This window comes from Argopecten irradians, chromosome 4 (genome assembly GCF_041381155.1).
Source record: "Argopecten irradians isolate NY chromosome 4, Ai_NY, whole genome shotgun sequence".
NCBI lineage: Eukaryota > Metazoa > Mollusca > Bivalvia > Pectinida > Pectinidae > Argopecten > Argopecten irradians.
In genome coordinates, this window is record NC_091137.1 from 31,104,340 (window position 1) to 31,120,217 (window position 15,878).

At 34.8% G+C, this 15,878-nt stretch overlaps 1 protein-coding gene and 1 long non-coding RNA gene across 2 annotated transcripts; both read left to right on the top strand.

The window, feature by feature from the left end:
- The first annotated feature begins 1,757 nt into the window (after positions 1-1,757).
- On the top strand, positions 1,758-4,847 carry LOC138322471 (perlucin-like). The gene is made up of 4 exons (XM_069266497.1): positions 1,758-2,274; positions 3,230-3,324; positions 3,495-3,591; positions 3,949-4,847. Exons 1-4 carry the CDS (start codon positions 2,112-2,114, stop codon positions 4,188-4,190), a joined length of 597 nt encoding a protein of 198 aa, XP_069122598.1. The 5' UTR covers positions 1,758-2,111; the 3' UTR covers positions 4,191-4,847.
- Positions 4,848-9,829: 4,982 nt separating this feature from the next.
- On the top strand, positions 9,830-14,240 carry LOC138321274 (uncharacterized). The gene is made up of 3 exons (XR_011208307.1): positions 9,830-9,902; positions 11,331-12,183; positions 12,476-14,240. It is a non-coding gene; the product is annotated as an uncharacterized lncRNA (long non-coding RNA).
- Positions 14,241-15,878: the final 1,638 nt, after the last annotated feature.

The following is a 15,878-nucleotide window of genomic DNA, read 5'->3' on the forward strand; positions in this document are numbered from 1 at the left end:
TTTATTGTTAATTGTCCTGGAGGGATCATCATTCACCAAGTTCTTTTGCTTTCTTAGGTTGTCTATCATCTGTGAGGGGGCTTAATGGCGACCTTACCTCATTTGATATACTGGTTGATTTTCTTGAAGCTGGTGTTCTAGGGGTAGATTTATCTAATTTCGTAACGAAACTGTCTAGTGTACTGGACACATTTTTTATTTTTTTTTGGTCTTACTTTTTTTGGATTTCACTTTCTTTTTGTTCTTTTTGGGGGGGCTGGAAGTTTGAGTTGGTGGGTGATGATCATCTTGAGGCACGTGTTCTTCTGGAATACTAGCGTTGCTGCAAGTAGATGATGTTTCCTGTGTAGTGGGTTGTGTGAGTTCGATTTCTGTGTCGATATCACTTTCATTACCCGTCTCTTCATCACTTGATGATGAGGTGTCAGATGACGTGTTGTTCAGATTTGTTGGACACTCCGTCATTACATGACCAGTGCCTTTACATAAGCGGCACACTACTTCGTTTTGACAGTCTTTTGAAGTGTGGCCTGACTGTAGACATTTGTTGCAGTTTAGTTTGTCATTTGGCTGTCCTCTGTGAGTTATAACAGCCCTGTATCGGCCTATTTCCATAACTTTGGGAAGTGGGCTTTTCATATCCTTTATCAGGGCGATTCTGTCTCCAGTTTCGCAGTTGGTTAACCTTCCATCTACTCGAAGTTTTTCTCTGAAGAAGCTTTTAATATCACAACCCTTCAGAGTTAGAGTTCTTTTAATTTGGCCGTCGTCAGCGGAGAGGGGTATATTTTTTATTCTGACTCTTACGGTATCTTCCTGTTCATTATAAAGACTTCCCGGATTTGTCATATAGACATTAACGCTTTTCCCACGAAGGGAGAAGTTTCCGGTGAGGAATTTTGTCCTTGTTTCGTTATTGTCCATGTAAATTCTCCAAAGCCCGCGAACTCTTTGTAAGCCAGCAATATTTTCTGCTGGAACTACGTTTGAAATTGCTTTGTATAGTTCTGTATGGTTTAACCATTGATCTCTGGGCGGATTAGGTACTCCAAAAAAGTCAATTTCTTTGATGAAAACTGGTTTTGCTGTGTTCCTCACCTGATCAGTGTCGGCCATTGCTGCCTCCGCGTAGGATCTGGCTTCGGACATAGTTGATTTTAGGGTATATTCACCACAAATATAATTTGAATGTCACTTATAACTTCACAATCTTTAGGCTGATCTTCTACGATGAGAAAAGTTGCTTAAATTCATGTAGAACTTCTTTAGAATGAAAATTTTTCGTGGAGCTGAAAATCTGACCTCTTCCATAGATCAAGGGCAGATCACTCTTTCTCGAAGTTATCATCTTGTACGTACAAGTTATTATCTTGTACGTACAAGTTATTATCTTGTACGTACAAGATACTAAATTGTACGTACAAGATGCTAACTTGTACGTACAAGAAAAATAAAATTATATAGTGGCCCTAATACGCCGCAGTAGTTCCTAGGGTATCATACTGCCCTTACTTTTCGACACTTGAAAAATTTACTATTTGTTCCAGCAATATATCTCTGCTCTGACATAATGTTGGATACTGCATTAGGAAATGCTTAACGTCATTATTCACTACCTTTTTGAATAGTTTACGAATCATATCTTTAAGCTCCGATATGAAAGTTTAATTAATTCGCATATTTGCCATGTGTTTTCGGGAAATTTCACCGTTAAAGACCATAACGGATATGGTCCGAGGTACTGATGGACTGCCGTATAGTATATCAAATCAGGACTATTGTTGCACTTTTGACGTCCAGTATCAAAATAGGAGTTTGTCACGATTGTCCTAACAAACGATTTCCAATGAAAGTTCCTACAACACTCTCCAGAGAAAACAAAATCAAAGAAGAAAATTGTAATGCTAAATGTCACCATAATGTGTAGAATATCCATAGTAAACTTTACCAAACTGTGTAACACTGTGGTCTATGTAGAATTATTTAGTTTGCTGGCCTCTATATTATGTCATAATGTCCATGGTTTACCTACTCTTTGTTAAGAACTTGACAAAAAATATGATGGTCTAACAAGTATAATTGTTTATTTTGACGTAAAAAACACACCTGAAATGATCTACATGTACAATGAAGCTAAAGGAAGGGCATGCTATCTTATCGAAGTTGTATTCAGCTATGTTGGTTATATTTTCATGTGCACATATCTAGATAAGAAAATATCGACGGTCATGCCTAAGAACGGTTTGTGTTTCGTGTTTTTAGCATTAATATCAGGTAAGTCATGTTACTTTACGATCCTGCAAAATATTGTTGTAGCATTTTAAATGTAGTATCTTGTGTGACATTTATCATAGTCCTTAAGCGTGGATAGTTATGTTGTTGTATACTTTGAGCTATTATGTGTAAAGTTCTCCCACATGTAAGAAAGAAGGGTAACAATTAAACACATTGAGTATTGAGACAGTAATAATTGACCTGAATCGACGTAATACAGTTGAATAATTTACCGATTTGCAATTTTCTCCACAGTTGATATTTGCTAGTTTATTTTTTTATTTTCATATCTTTACAGTTCACATGTCAATGAAAGGTCGATGGATTAAAAGTTTTTTTCAGAGTAATATGAAGAGCTAACAAAGCGGCGATTGCATTCGGGAATAAATTAAAAAAAAAGAATTTCGCAGATAACAGCGTTTGTTTGTTGAACAATTCTTACAAACTAATTACGATATGGTACCAAAAGCATTCTAGTAATTTGGTTATATAAGATTGATGCATGATTTATCCATACAAGCAATTTTGTTTCTCAATCATAATTTGCATGTGGATGTTATTCAACAATAACAATTTGATGATAACCGAATAGTCGGTTAGTTTCGCGCCTCAAACAAAACATTCGCTATTTTCTTAATAGGAATAATAAAATGTTACAGAACCACCCCAATTTAATTACCTGGAAGACTATATATATCATATTTATATGTAGTCCTTTAGCCATATCAGGTAATTTTATTTCACGGAAAAAATTTTGGAGACCACGACAATGAGCCGCGCAATCGCGAAAGTATCATCCCTGCGAAAAATGCTTAAGTAGTATAACTATAGATAACATTAAATATTGTTGATTGAAATGATGTTAGTCAACAAATAACACCAGTTGGTGTAAATGACTGTAGTTATTTCATAATCTTTATATAAGAAATTAAAAATGAAATAATTCTGACATCAGCCACTAAAGTAAGTGGATGTCACGACGGCTGGATATCCTACAGAGAGTCATGCTACTTTTTCTCGAGAGATACTGACAACTGGGCCATGGCCAACGTGAGTAATACTATATTAACCAATCCAATTGGGAAAACAAAAGTTTATAAACTAAAGTAATTGTAAATCTGGTTTTATGTCGAGTTTTTTAAATACGTACATTATTGATATTATTTTATTGAACTTAAACTCAGTACTTGCGCTTTGAAATACGTTCCTTTTATTTTCAGTTCAACTGTCAATTATTTCACAGTGAGCTAGTGTCTATTACTGATGCTGATGAAAATAAGTTTCTGCAAGCTGAACTCAGACGACTTCATCAATTCGGTATGGTTTGAAATCTTTGCAAAGATGATGTTTTGTGTATTGAATTAACTGCACGTGTTCAGTGTCTTACCGGTCATCTCTGCTGTTAATGCTTGTAATCAAAGACAACATAACAATGTCTTGTCTTCCTTCAGATAATCATGTCTTGCATTTGTCATAGACTGGTTTAGATTTCCTAATTTTCTAATAGTTTTGTACTGTGTACTGTACTGACATTTTCAAGTCTGAAAAATTTTGCTTCCTTCGTGTCCTATAAATTGGAACTTCATTTATCACAATTTGACTTGCGATTGGAAAATGTGAAAGTATCTTTTTCATAAGATTCCCACATCTCTATGTTTATTGTTTATATTGTAGACCCACACAAGAATACCATGTGCTACTTTACCAGTGGAACAGACATGCATGTAGAAGGCCAGTGGGAGTGGGCTACTACTCAACAGAGATTTACTTTCACTGACTGGTATCCTGGGGAGCCGAATAATGATGACTATGGCGTAATTGAAAACTGCCTTTGTTTGTACGGCCATTACGATTTCCATTGGAACGATCAACCATGTGAGCTCCAAAATCACTTCATTTGCCGGACGGAAGAGTGAGTGGCATCTGCTGTCTTTTGTTGTTGGACAGACATATATGTTATAGGTACTTCAGTTGCAGATCTGTGATCACTTTGGAAAATGGTTTTTGATGATTCTTCTAAGTTTAAGTTATTTCATAGCAATAGGTTTCAAGGTAAATTACTAGCTCAACTTATACATGTACTAACCTTTATTTCATTGGAGATTTTATATAAAAACTAGCAAACACGATTAAATATTTTTGGTATAATGGTAATGGTAATATTTTTGTAATATATTGTTCAGGCCAGATTTTGGTAACATATAGCATGTCCTTAACAAGGTCCATTATCCTTGTTAACACTAGTACATTAGTGGCTGTGAAAGCAATAATGGATAGCAATCATGATGCTTTCAAAGAATCTCGATAGAACTGGTAATCTAGAGTAACATTGTTCCTCGATCTATCGTTACCTTTGAGCTTATTGAACACAATATTTTGCGTAAAGATGAACAGTTTCCAAAATTGTGTCATTTAATTTCTATTAAGTCTTGTAGCTTTCTGTGTGCTTATACTGCTATTTGGCCTATCCTGTGAATAAAAAACTGAAAAGTTTTGAGTGTATTTACATGGAACCCGATATATGACACGCTTATTACACAATTAAACATCGCACCAGCTCGAACATGAAGCACACCACACATTATGGGGGGGGGGGGGGGGGGGGGTGGAACTAAATCAAATAGATCAAACCTTGAGTTCGTTGAAATTCAGACTTAGCCTATATTAGTTAATTGGTAGTCAGAAAATTCGGCTACAGAAATATATGAGAATTTTAAGTGACCGCTAAATCCAAAAGGACATCTTGTTATACTGCCTAACGGTGTAAATTCTTTTTCAGAACTCACCAACACAACGAAATAATTGGTTAAGTTTACTTATGACGTCCACCAAACTACAGCGATAGCAACTGAAAATTGTGCTCGAGTGTTTGGAGTTAATTGTTGTTTGTATTCATTTAAAAAAAACAAATAAATCAAACTATATATAATGTAGTTTCTTAATATTTTATTGTTATTTTATTCATTTATTTGCAATGGTCATTTTAAAATTTACAATCATCTCAATCTAACATTAAATGACGTTGTCTACATATGGATAATTCATTAACAATTTTTTGTCATTTTTTTTTCTTCAAACATAATTTACAATTCCTCACAACTGTTAATACAGTATTCAAGCAGTTGCAAGGAATATTTTAACATCGAAGATGATCACTAAAATGGCGCCGACATTGCCTGATTAAAAGTTGAAAATTAACTAACGAGAGTTAAAAATAACCAATTACAGTCACGCGATGGGGAACTTGTATATCGTCTATATTCCGGGGATGTCACACTGTTTTTTTTTTTTTTGTAATATATTGTCAATACACAACAGTAATGAGAAGGACACACATTCTCTTATCAAAGCTTTCCAGCTATGTTATGCATTTGTATGACACATTTCTAGATAAGGAAATACTGAAGATCATGTCTATGAACGGCTTGTGCTTCGTGTTTTTAGCATTAGTATCAGGTAAGTCATGGTTTATTATGTCTCTATATGCTATTTGTTGTAGCATTTTAAATAGTAGTATCCTGTAACATCTGCCATATTTCTTACGCGTGGATAGTTATGTTGTTGCATACTTTGAGCTATACATTTGCAACTCTTACCATGAATGAAGTTCTTCTAATCGTAAGAAAGAAGGATAACGATAGTTCACTTACTACGTCTGTCATGGATGACCTACATGTAGATACGCTGTATAATATCATAGTTATAATTCTTAATTTTACGCGTTGTTTTCGGCAATTAACATTATATAATATAGTATAATTATGTTCATTTGCATACATTTATATGTAAAATGTCAAAATGGAGGTCACCAAAGGTCAAAGGTTAATTAATTTTAAATTTTTAGAGTAATATAGTAAATCACAAAGTGGTAATTAACTTGGTGAATACATTGCAAATAGAATAATTACGCAGACAACAGCGTTTGTTTATCGAAACAACCCTATAAACCATATCAACCAATAGTTTCTAATAATTATGTGGTATTTGCATATTACATAATTGTCTGCCCTTGCTGGCAGGTATTGATTCTGACGTTAAGTTTTGCGAGCGTAGTAGTACATTTTTCAGAGAAAACGATTTTTCTCACAAGCTTATAACGTCAAAATGGATACCTACCCGAAAGGAAGGTTGCTCTGCCATATGCAAAGACGGAATAGGCTATGCCAGATTTATAGATGGCTGTTATCCACGACTCTAATTTTGCTTTTCACTTCTAATTTACCAGTCGATGTTCAAAAGAGGCTGACTTATCATTCAGTAATAACAATTTGATGATTACCGAATAGTAGGTTATATTCACGGGTCAAACAAAACTTTCGCTGTTTTGGCTTAAAAAGGAGAAACCAATGAAAGAGAACTGTCGCAATACCCTAACATGACCAAAAGTCTACATATATCGTATAATATGTAGTCTTTAGTCATATCATGTAATTCTTTTTCGGGGATAAAATTTTGGAGACTATGCCGATGTGCCGCGAAATCTTCAAAGTATAATCCCTGCGAAAAAAATATCGGCTATACGATATCGCTGTGGATCACATTTAAAATTGCTATTTAAATTGATTTTCGTCAAAAAAATAACACCATTTGGTGTAAATGACTGCAGTTCTTGCATAATTTGTGTTTAAGAACTGAAAATATGAAATATTTCTGACATTAGCCATTGAAGCAAGTGGATGCCATGACGGTTGGCAATCCTACAGAGAGTCGTGCTACCTTTTCTCGAGGGAGAAAGACAACTGGGCCATGGCCAACGTAAGTATAACCAATGTTTAATGGGCGAGCAGATGATAGTTTATACATTTATATAACTGTTAATATGACATCATGTTGAAAAATTTAAAGTACACTGTCGATATTGGTTTTTGTTCATGATATAAATATGCGATTGTGGAAGGGGTAATGAATTAAATCATTGTTTTGCTTCCATTTTCTTATCAATTTTCTCAAAACCAAGTGTTTGAAGTTTTCAGTTGACCATTGGAAGTTAGCGTTTGAAAGTGTAGTTTTTATAATTAGATGACATCAAATAATTTAGGTTGATAATAGTAGGAGCAATGAATTAGTTTAGCACAATCATAAATGTAATTAGCAAGATACATTATAATCGTCCTGTTTTTATGCCAATTTCGGTTGCAAAGTGTGTGTATTGGGGGGGGGGGGGGGGGGGGGGGGGGGAAACTTTTAGAAATACGACACCTTGGTTTTTTTTCCTCTTCGTATACAATATCCAACTCTGGTAGAGTATGGCATATATGAAGGGATGGAAACGACCATGAGAATGTATTATGACTGACATTAGGACGATGTTATTTTACTCAGAACCGCTGTATGTGGGACAAAAACGTGCAGATTTGTTGAAATAATCTTGAAAGTTTAACATTTTTGTTTTTAAAAAATGTATTCGCACTGATGTTCAGATTACATTTTAAACAATGACAACAGGTACATTGGTACATCAACTGAAACGTCTCCTGATAAACGCCGCACTCCATTTTTTATGCTAATTTACAACTACCATTAGCATGACAAGGTAAAACTGACTCAATGAGGTTTGCGGTTTGCTTTTGTAAAGTCGAATCCGGACAAAAAAGACACTAGTAAACATAATTAACTGCATTTTTATTTGGGGACAAATTTATTATAGCAAAGGTCTGTGAACTTGTTTTCCTAAAATGTACATTATTTTGCATTATTTTGCCAAAACTCTACACGCTACCACACTTTACAAGTCAATAATAACGTTAGTTCGATGCATCCACATTTTTATCAACTTTTATAAATAGTTATGTTCAAGTACTACATAAACACGTATAGTAGCATCCATATCTTATACCTTTAGCTATGGGATGCTCTCTTTTAGGGCAATCAATTGCAATTTTCTATACATTTAATAGTTATTAAAAACGAGTTCCATTACTTCTAATTCGTGTACATATAATTAAATGTTGTTTAAAAGTTGCTTAACCTAGTAACATAAACTTTGAAAAAACACAATCGATATTACTGAAATTACCTCAATTTGAGCCCTTCTAATCCATACACTTTAATGTTGTTGTTTCTTGTTCAGCTTTTATTTGTTTCCCTTTAATAATAAAATCCAATTACTAGTTAGTCGGGAGATGAACTTGGTGATGTGTGAAGCAGATTATATTTCAAAAACTTAATGATTATGTATATGTCTTGTAAAATACTTTGTTTTTAAGTTATTTGATTTTAAACTCATTTATCATCTTCAATCCACTTCATGACAGAAATAGGACCTACGATGTCATCATTAAAGTAATTTATATTTTCTGTGTACTTAAACTCGTACTATATCTGTATATCATCTGTAAAATACTTTGTAGTTTAGTTATTTGATTTCACCTTATTAATCCATATTCAATCAACTTACTGATATAATCAGGAGCGGTGATATTATAATTTAAGTAATTTTAGTACATCGACATATGCCATTATGATCAAACAAAGTACTGACAGTGTGCTGGATGCAAAGGTCAAAAAACTTTACATTAAAACTTCCTGTTGTACCAAACAAAACAAAATTTGGACCTACATCAATGGTTTTTTTATTATCATATTTGTCGAGACCGTATTCGCCGACAGGCGCTGTATCTAAATATCAAAGGATTACATACGCTTTGGAACCGTATTTATTCCTTGTTTACATATTAAAGAGTTACCTCTCTTGCTGGTAGATGTCTATTGTGACGTCAGTGTTTTGTGGGGGTTTAGGTGCCAAAATTCATGTCGCTTTTTGTAGAAAGTGTGACGTAACGCTCGTACACATGACGTCATAATCGATACTTACTCGCTAGGGCAGATATAATGGATGATCCTCCTCGATACTCCAGGGTTACTATAACTGACGCTACATTATATCCACCCATGGGACTACCTCATAGTAAAAGTGGAGACAAACACAACAGAACAGGTACTTTAGTCCTTAGAGGTACACTGTGTTTGGTTATTTGGTGTCGTTTCTTTGTAGTCTTCAAAGGAAGTCTTTGCAGGCCTGTGATTTGTTTAGATTTTTTTTCTTATTGAGCTGCCTTCAGTTTTACTTATGAATTATCGAGGATGGCCTGTAATATGCAAATACAGAATAGCTTTGAAAAACTTAAAATTTAAAATAATAACAAAACAATATTGATAATACCGAGAATCTTTATTTTATGATTGGAGTTCTGAAATTATTTTACATTGCTCGAACAAAATAAGTGAAATTAGATAACACAAAAAACATGTTAAAAGTCAAATCATTGGCAATGTGGATATTATCGCTTATTCCAATTTCATTAAATCTCAGTAAAAAATCCACCCATGAACATACCGACCATTATATGTCCTTAGTTAAATTAATGAAACATAACACGAAAATTACCACACTGCCAACAGTTTGAAATCTTACATAACATAACCGGTTATATTCACACACGTACAGTTTTTATGTTTTGTTTTTTTTTTCGTTTTCTACAGGGTTTCCCGTGTGGACAGTTTGTAAACAAATTTGGCGTTCGTGCTATGGGGATATGTGCGGGGGTATTAGCGTTCTGCTGGTCTGATTTTGTCCTTCTTTGCCACAAGCATCGCATATTTGATAGCTACCATTGGCGTGGTGACGGGTAGGTTCAATAACAATACCATATAACCTGCGATGTTCGCAAGGATGATATCTTCATTAAGCCAATGGCAAAATTTCATCAATGGAATAAATGAATAATTTATAAAACATAATGTACGTCTATGATCATATTAGGTCATATACAATTCATCACATGAAAAAGCCGAGTTAAAATGGAAATCGCGAAAACTCAACTGTGAAATAACCCACTAAAGACTAGCTTGAAAAGGCTTTTATCAACTTCCATTTTTCCATTTTATTATCACTTATAAATAGTTTTGACATGTTTTTTTTACAGATATTGCATAACATTAGAAGTTAGGCATCTGCAATTATCCGCGGAAAGTGGACCACTTAAAACGTTAACACTAATATCTATTAAATTAATGAAATTGAACAATTGTGTGCAGCTTCATATCATGTAATGTGTTTTTCGTATCCTGTTCAATAAAGGATTGAATCCTGCTTTGGTCGATTTCATGGGGTTATGAATTGAGTTGCTCTTGAAAGAGTATGATTTTTATCACTTTTTATCTAGAGCCCTAAAACGTCTAAAAACGGTCTTAGGGCTTTCTGGTGGGTCCATGATTATATAATCTGTAACTAATTCTCAGATCTCTGTGTAACGTTATGGAAACGGAAAGGTTTTAGTAGCCTTTAGCCTTGATACAAGATAAACAACATTCATTGACTTTTATATTGTATTTCTTATAGCCGTTTAGGTTTCGTCATTTGTTTGTAACTGAGACGTTCTAACGTAGTTTCGATACACGTCACACAGGGATATGGCACATTTTATTTTGCTTCGGTAGGCAATATTGCTGACTCGAACGATACACAAGAGTCACGGACGTCAGTAATAACAAGAGTTCATAAAAATGCTTTTAAAATTGTAGAAATCTTTCCGTAATATTTGCATTTTTTGAAACAAACCCACCGCTTTTTAGATCTATGCCTAGGCCTAGTAGGATAGCTTTCTTATGAAAAAGTAGGTCTAGATAAAATACTTTTCTTGCGCGAAAACCGATGTTAAGATACCCAAGTTCATTAGCAAATGAAACCGGATTTTTTAAGTAGATTCCTTGAGTCCAACCTTCAAGTGAAAATTGAAATAGTGTAGAATACTTTGTCCAATGTGTGTGTTTTTTTTTTACATACTCATACCTCTGATGGTAATTGTCGTAAGAGAAAACCAGCTTGAAGATCTGCTCGTAATGTCGCAAAAGATAACAGTTAGTAGCTCAGTTTATAATGTCGCCATAGAGACCAGCTCGTAGCTCTGATAAAAGTGTCTCAATATCATTACATTACTATTTTTTGTATAAATAGATCGTACTTTGTCGGTGAAAGGAAATTTCGTTTCGGATGAATTCTTTTAGTTTGATATTCAGTATGTATTTTCTAAATGTGTCTTTGTCTTCTTATGCAGGTTTTGGACTGTCTCTCGCCTATGTTTCGATAACGACGTCAGTGGGGGAATATTTCACTGGGGAAGGCGAGATTCGTTGCTCTGTCGTTTGTTGCTTCTGGTTCCGGTTGTGGTGCTATGGTATTTCCTTTCTTGTTGGATACACTGATTCAGACGTACGGATGGAGAGGGTGTCTTCTAATTGTTGGAGGACTGATGGGGAATATGGTAGTTTTCTTTGCTGTGTGTAGGCCACGTTTACTTCAAAAATCTGAATTATTGGTAACTGAAGAAATCTACCAGCAAACACAACATAATCAACAAACTATATACAAATTCGAAAATAGAAACTCGGAGACGAGCGGGTCAGAGTCTTTCATTCCGAAGTGCCAAAATTCTTTTATTGAGAAGTTAAAATTGTTGACAAGTAATCATCCATATATTGTATTTATACTAGCCATGTGTTTAACACTGCCGGCTTATGATTCTACTTTGATCTATTTGCTGGAATACCTCAAAACTAAATCCTTTTCGGTGCATGAAGCCTTGCTGTTGTATTTCTTTATGAATGTAGGGAACACTAGCGGCAGACTATTGCCAGGGATGTGTAAACACATTCCTCACATGAGCGTGTTGGTTATACCTGCATTGTTTACAAGCCTCAGCTGTCTGTCCATTTTTTGTCTTCTGGAGGCTACAACATACTACCAACATGTATTCCTTATGTGCAGTTTTGGGATATCGATGGGCGGAAATGTGACGACAATGTCGATGACGACGATGAAGCTAGTCGGGCTTGAGAATTACTCCGTCGGTGTAGGAATATTGATGACCTTGGTTGGTCTGTGCTGTACGTGTTCCGGAGCTATTTCAGGTAGTCAATCTTTAGAAATATTAAACGTGGATATTGAAAGTTGTTAAAAAAAACAATTTAAATGTTCAGTAATACCATTGAAATGTTCAGTTATGGTAGCAGTACCTTAGTAAATTCATGCGTTGAATAGTTAATAGCAAAATCTGCATTATCTACTTAACGGGCATAAAAAGCCATATTTACAAAATGCAATTAATCTGAAAATGATAACAGTACAAAATATCCCGAGGAACGCTCAATTTCGTGAACATAGAAATCAGGTTGATTGATATATTTTATATTTATTTTACAGGCTGTCTGGTTGACATCTCTGGTTCCTATGTGGTCTCGTTTTATGGTGTTATCGTGTGTCACGGTTTAGGCGTATGTCTATTTATCATTGCTGTCATATTACGTAAATACAGAAAGGACAACGTAAAGGCATCTACAGACACCTCAACTTCAAGGAATCAAATGTTTTAATTCACCTTACAAATACATTGTAGTTTTGTTCATTAGTACACAGTACTTAATGCTATTTCGTGCTTTGTGTGTCTGTAAAAATACAGAGCCATAACAATGTGTTACACTTACGCAATTGATACACACTACATGCATATCTCAGTAATTTCATTTTGCTTGTATATAACGAGAATTTACTTTGGCTTCAAAGTTACGTTATCAAGTCATATAGAAGAAGATGATGTCGCCGTTTCATAAATTTAAAGTGAATAGTCGGGCAAAGATTGTTTGTTCGTTTGATTTGTTTGTTTGTTTGTTTGTTTGTTTTGTTAATAAACGTCCTATTAACAGCTATGGTCATATAAGGACGGCCTCCCATGTATGCGGTGTATTGCGTGTATGTTGTGCGAGGTGCGTGTTTTGGGAGACTGCGGTATAATCATGTTGTTTCTTCTTGTATAGTGGAACTGTTGCCCTTTTTATAGTGCTATATCACTGAAACATGCCGCCGAAGACACCAAGCAACACCTCCCACCCGGTCATGTTATACTGACAACGGCGAACCAGTCGTCTCACTCCCTGTACGCTGAACGTTAAGCAGGAGCAGAAACTACCATTTTTATAGAATTTGGTGTGTCTCGACCAGGGGACAGACCCCAGAGCCTTCCTCACAGGGGCCAACGCTCAACTAAAGGACAAAAGTAAAGCGGTGCCAAGGGAGGCATTAGGAAGGATAAAGTCAGTTAAAGACGAAGAGAAATGATAAGATCCTAATTAATATAACTTTAGTCGCCTTTTCGATCATGCAATAGGGGCAACAGGTACAATTCTAACGCCCTACCTGCAGGGCCATCGAACAAAGAAAGGCTAAAGTCGACTAAAATGTGTTTCTATATCCAGTATCATTTCTTATGTAATTGAAAAATAAAATCTGTCAAAATAGCTCTACATGCGAAGAAATTAATTTATATTACAGGAATCCTAAAACGTCCTCCCAGTTGGCTATATCCATGTCGTTAGTTCCACGAAGCCTCGCTTCTAAAGAGCTAATTTATTTTTAGAGATGTACTAAATATACGAGGGGATTTTACATAATTTCAATGGACAACATCAACAGAACTTGACCGTCGTTTTAATATGCAAGGACTTATGTAATGAACGTTTTTAGACTGGTTTTCTTTGACCAACTATTCACTTTAAAAGTTGCTCAAAAGAATTGGGATTTTACGGAATTGAGTACCTTGGGAAATATCAAAAGATACATTTAAATAGATTATTAACACTGTGCAGTACACTAAGATTTTGTATCATTTAAGATTTTTTTCCATAGATTAAATATCTAACAGTATTGAAAAGATTCATTTTATACATTATAAACAGACATTATGTATGAGGGTTTTATTTCATCTTATCATGTCAAATATTTGTTATGTAAGTACGATCGGTGTAAGACCTTTTCCAGTACCAAAGCATTAAATCTAATACTTTACATATGTCAGCATTGTCACCAAGAAGTCAAATAATTACCATAATAGCATTCATTAATTTGCATTATGACGAACCATTCCTATTAATTATTGTATTGTTTTACACTATGTTCAAATAACTTTGGAATTTGTGATTAACTAAGTGATGAAATAAAATTATCTGATTGAATAAAATGGTTGTTTGATGATTTCCCCCTTTATAGATACATAAAACACGATCAATTTAACGTCCTATTAACTGTGTATGTTTGACACAGAAAATAGATTTTGCAATATTTGTTAAGATGGCAATAATGAATTAGATACATTATTTCAGCGTTTAATTATCTTTTCTTGTGACCTGCGACTTCAAAATAACGACTTGTATTTAACGTTGCAGTTTAAATACTGTACTTTATTGATTATTGAGTATGGTTTGGGATGAAACTTGCCAAAAATTTTTAAAAATGAATGTTGTTCCGTTCTTATGTATTGATGACTTTATAAATCCAAACAATATTGGGAATGATGTTTATAATATAATTTGAATAACTCAGCAAGGAACTAATTAGGCTTGGTTTAGGTGTCAGTTATAATGTCGACCTGACATGTAACGAAGGAACCAACATCATTATGCTTTAAGAAAGTGTAGATAAAATGGACATCACAGGCCAATACATAAACTTTAAACATCACCAGGTTCTACATAAGAAACCAGTCGCTGTGAGCACTGTTCAATATATATGAGAACTAGAAGAAAATATCCACATAGCTAAGGCAATGTGAATATCTTTAAGTTGTATTTCTTGTAATTTTTACCGTCACAGACTCTCATAAAACATACAATGTGTGAATATGGATCCTTACACATAATGTTCGGATCCATGAGAGCACCAACAATATACTATTGGCATAGCGGTAAATGTCGCATGAAATATCACACGGTTTGAAAGAACCGCCGCAGTCAACGCCATGTTTCAAACTTTCGGTTAATATTGGAAAACCGAGCTGCCTAACCTGACCGAAATCGGCGATGCCCATGTAGATTGAACCTCCCGAGCCGTATCACGTGGTTAATATCGGTAATACCCCTACAGATCGGATACTTTCGAGCTATTTTAAACGTGTACACTGTTCAATATATATGAAAAATCAATAATTGTATTTTAATTTAGTTGTTTAATAACTTAGCGAATACGAACCTGACCAAAGTCGGTAAATATCGAATGTTTAAAACTTAAAGAGGCAGAGAAAAAATATGTTGAACACTCTAAATTACTTTTTCTATGTAAAATGCACATACATTGTACCATACAACTTCGAATAAGCCTTAAACCTTAAAGTGAAAAATAAAAATAACTTTGAAATTAAAGAAGGTTTTGTTAATTTAACGTCCTATATACAGCCAGGTTCATGTAAGGACATGTCAGGTTTGTTGGTGGAGGAAAGCCGGATTACCTGGAGAAAAACCACCGACCAGCGGTCAGTACCTAGCAACTGCCCCACTTGGGATTCGAACTCGCGTCCCAGAGGTGGAGGGCTTGTGGTAATATGTCGAGACATATTGACCACTCGGTCACCGCGCCACCAAAAAATGAATTGACACGCAAATGAATGACAGCATATATAACACAACAACAAAGCCAAATGCTAAGTGGTCACATCGAACATCAAAAGTATATCTGAAACCATCCAGAGAATATACTTAGGTGATGGCATAACAACAACCATGAAAACACGCAAGACAAAAGAAAATATATAGGAGGAAATTGTAGCAAATCGGATACA

Coding starts and splice junctions, on each gene's coding strand:
- LOC138322471 (XM_069266497.1), top strand. CDS start 2,112: ATGATCTACATGTACAATGAAGCTAAAGGAAGGGCATGCTATCTTATC. Junction 3,325..3,494: donor ACAACTGGGCCATGGCCAAC/GTGAGTAATACT, acceptor TTTTATTTTCAG/TTCAACTGTCAATTATTTCA. Junction 3,592..3,948: donor CAGACGACTTCATCAATTCG/GTATGGTTTGAA, acceptor TTTATATTGTAG/ACCCACACAAGAATACCATG.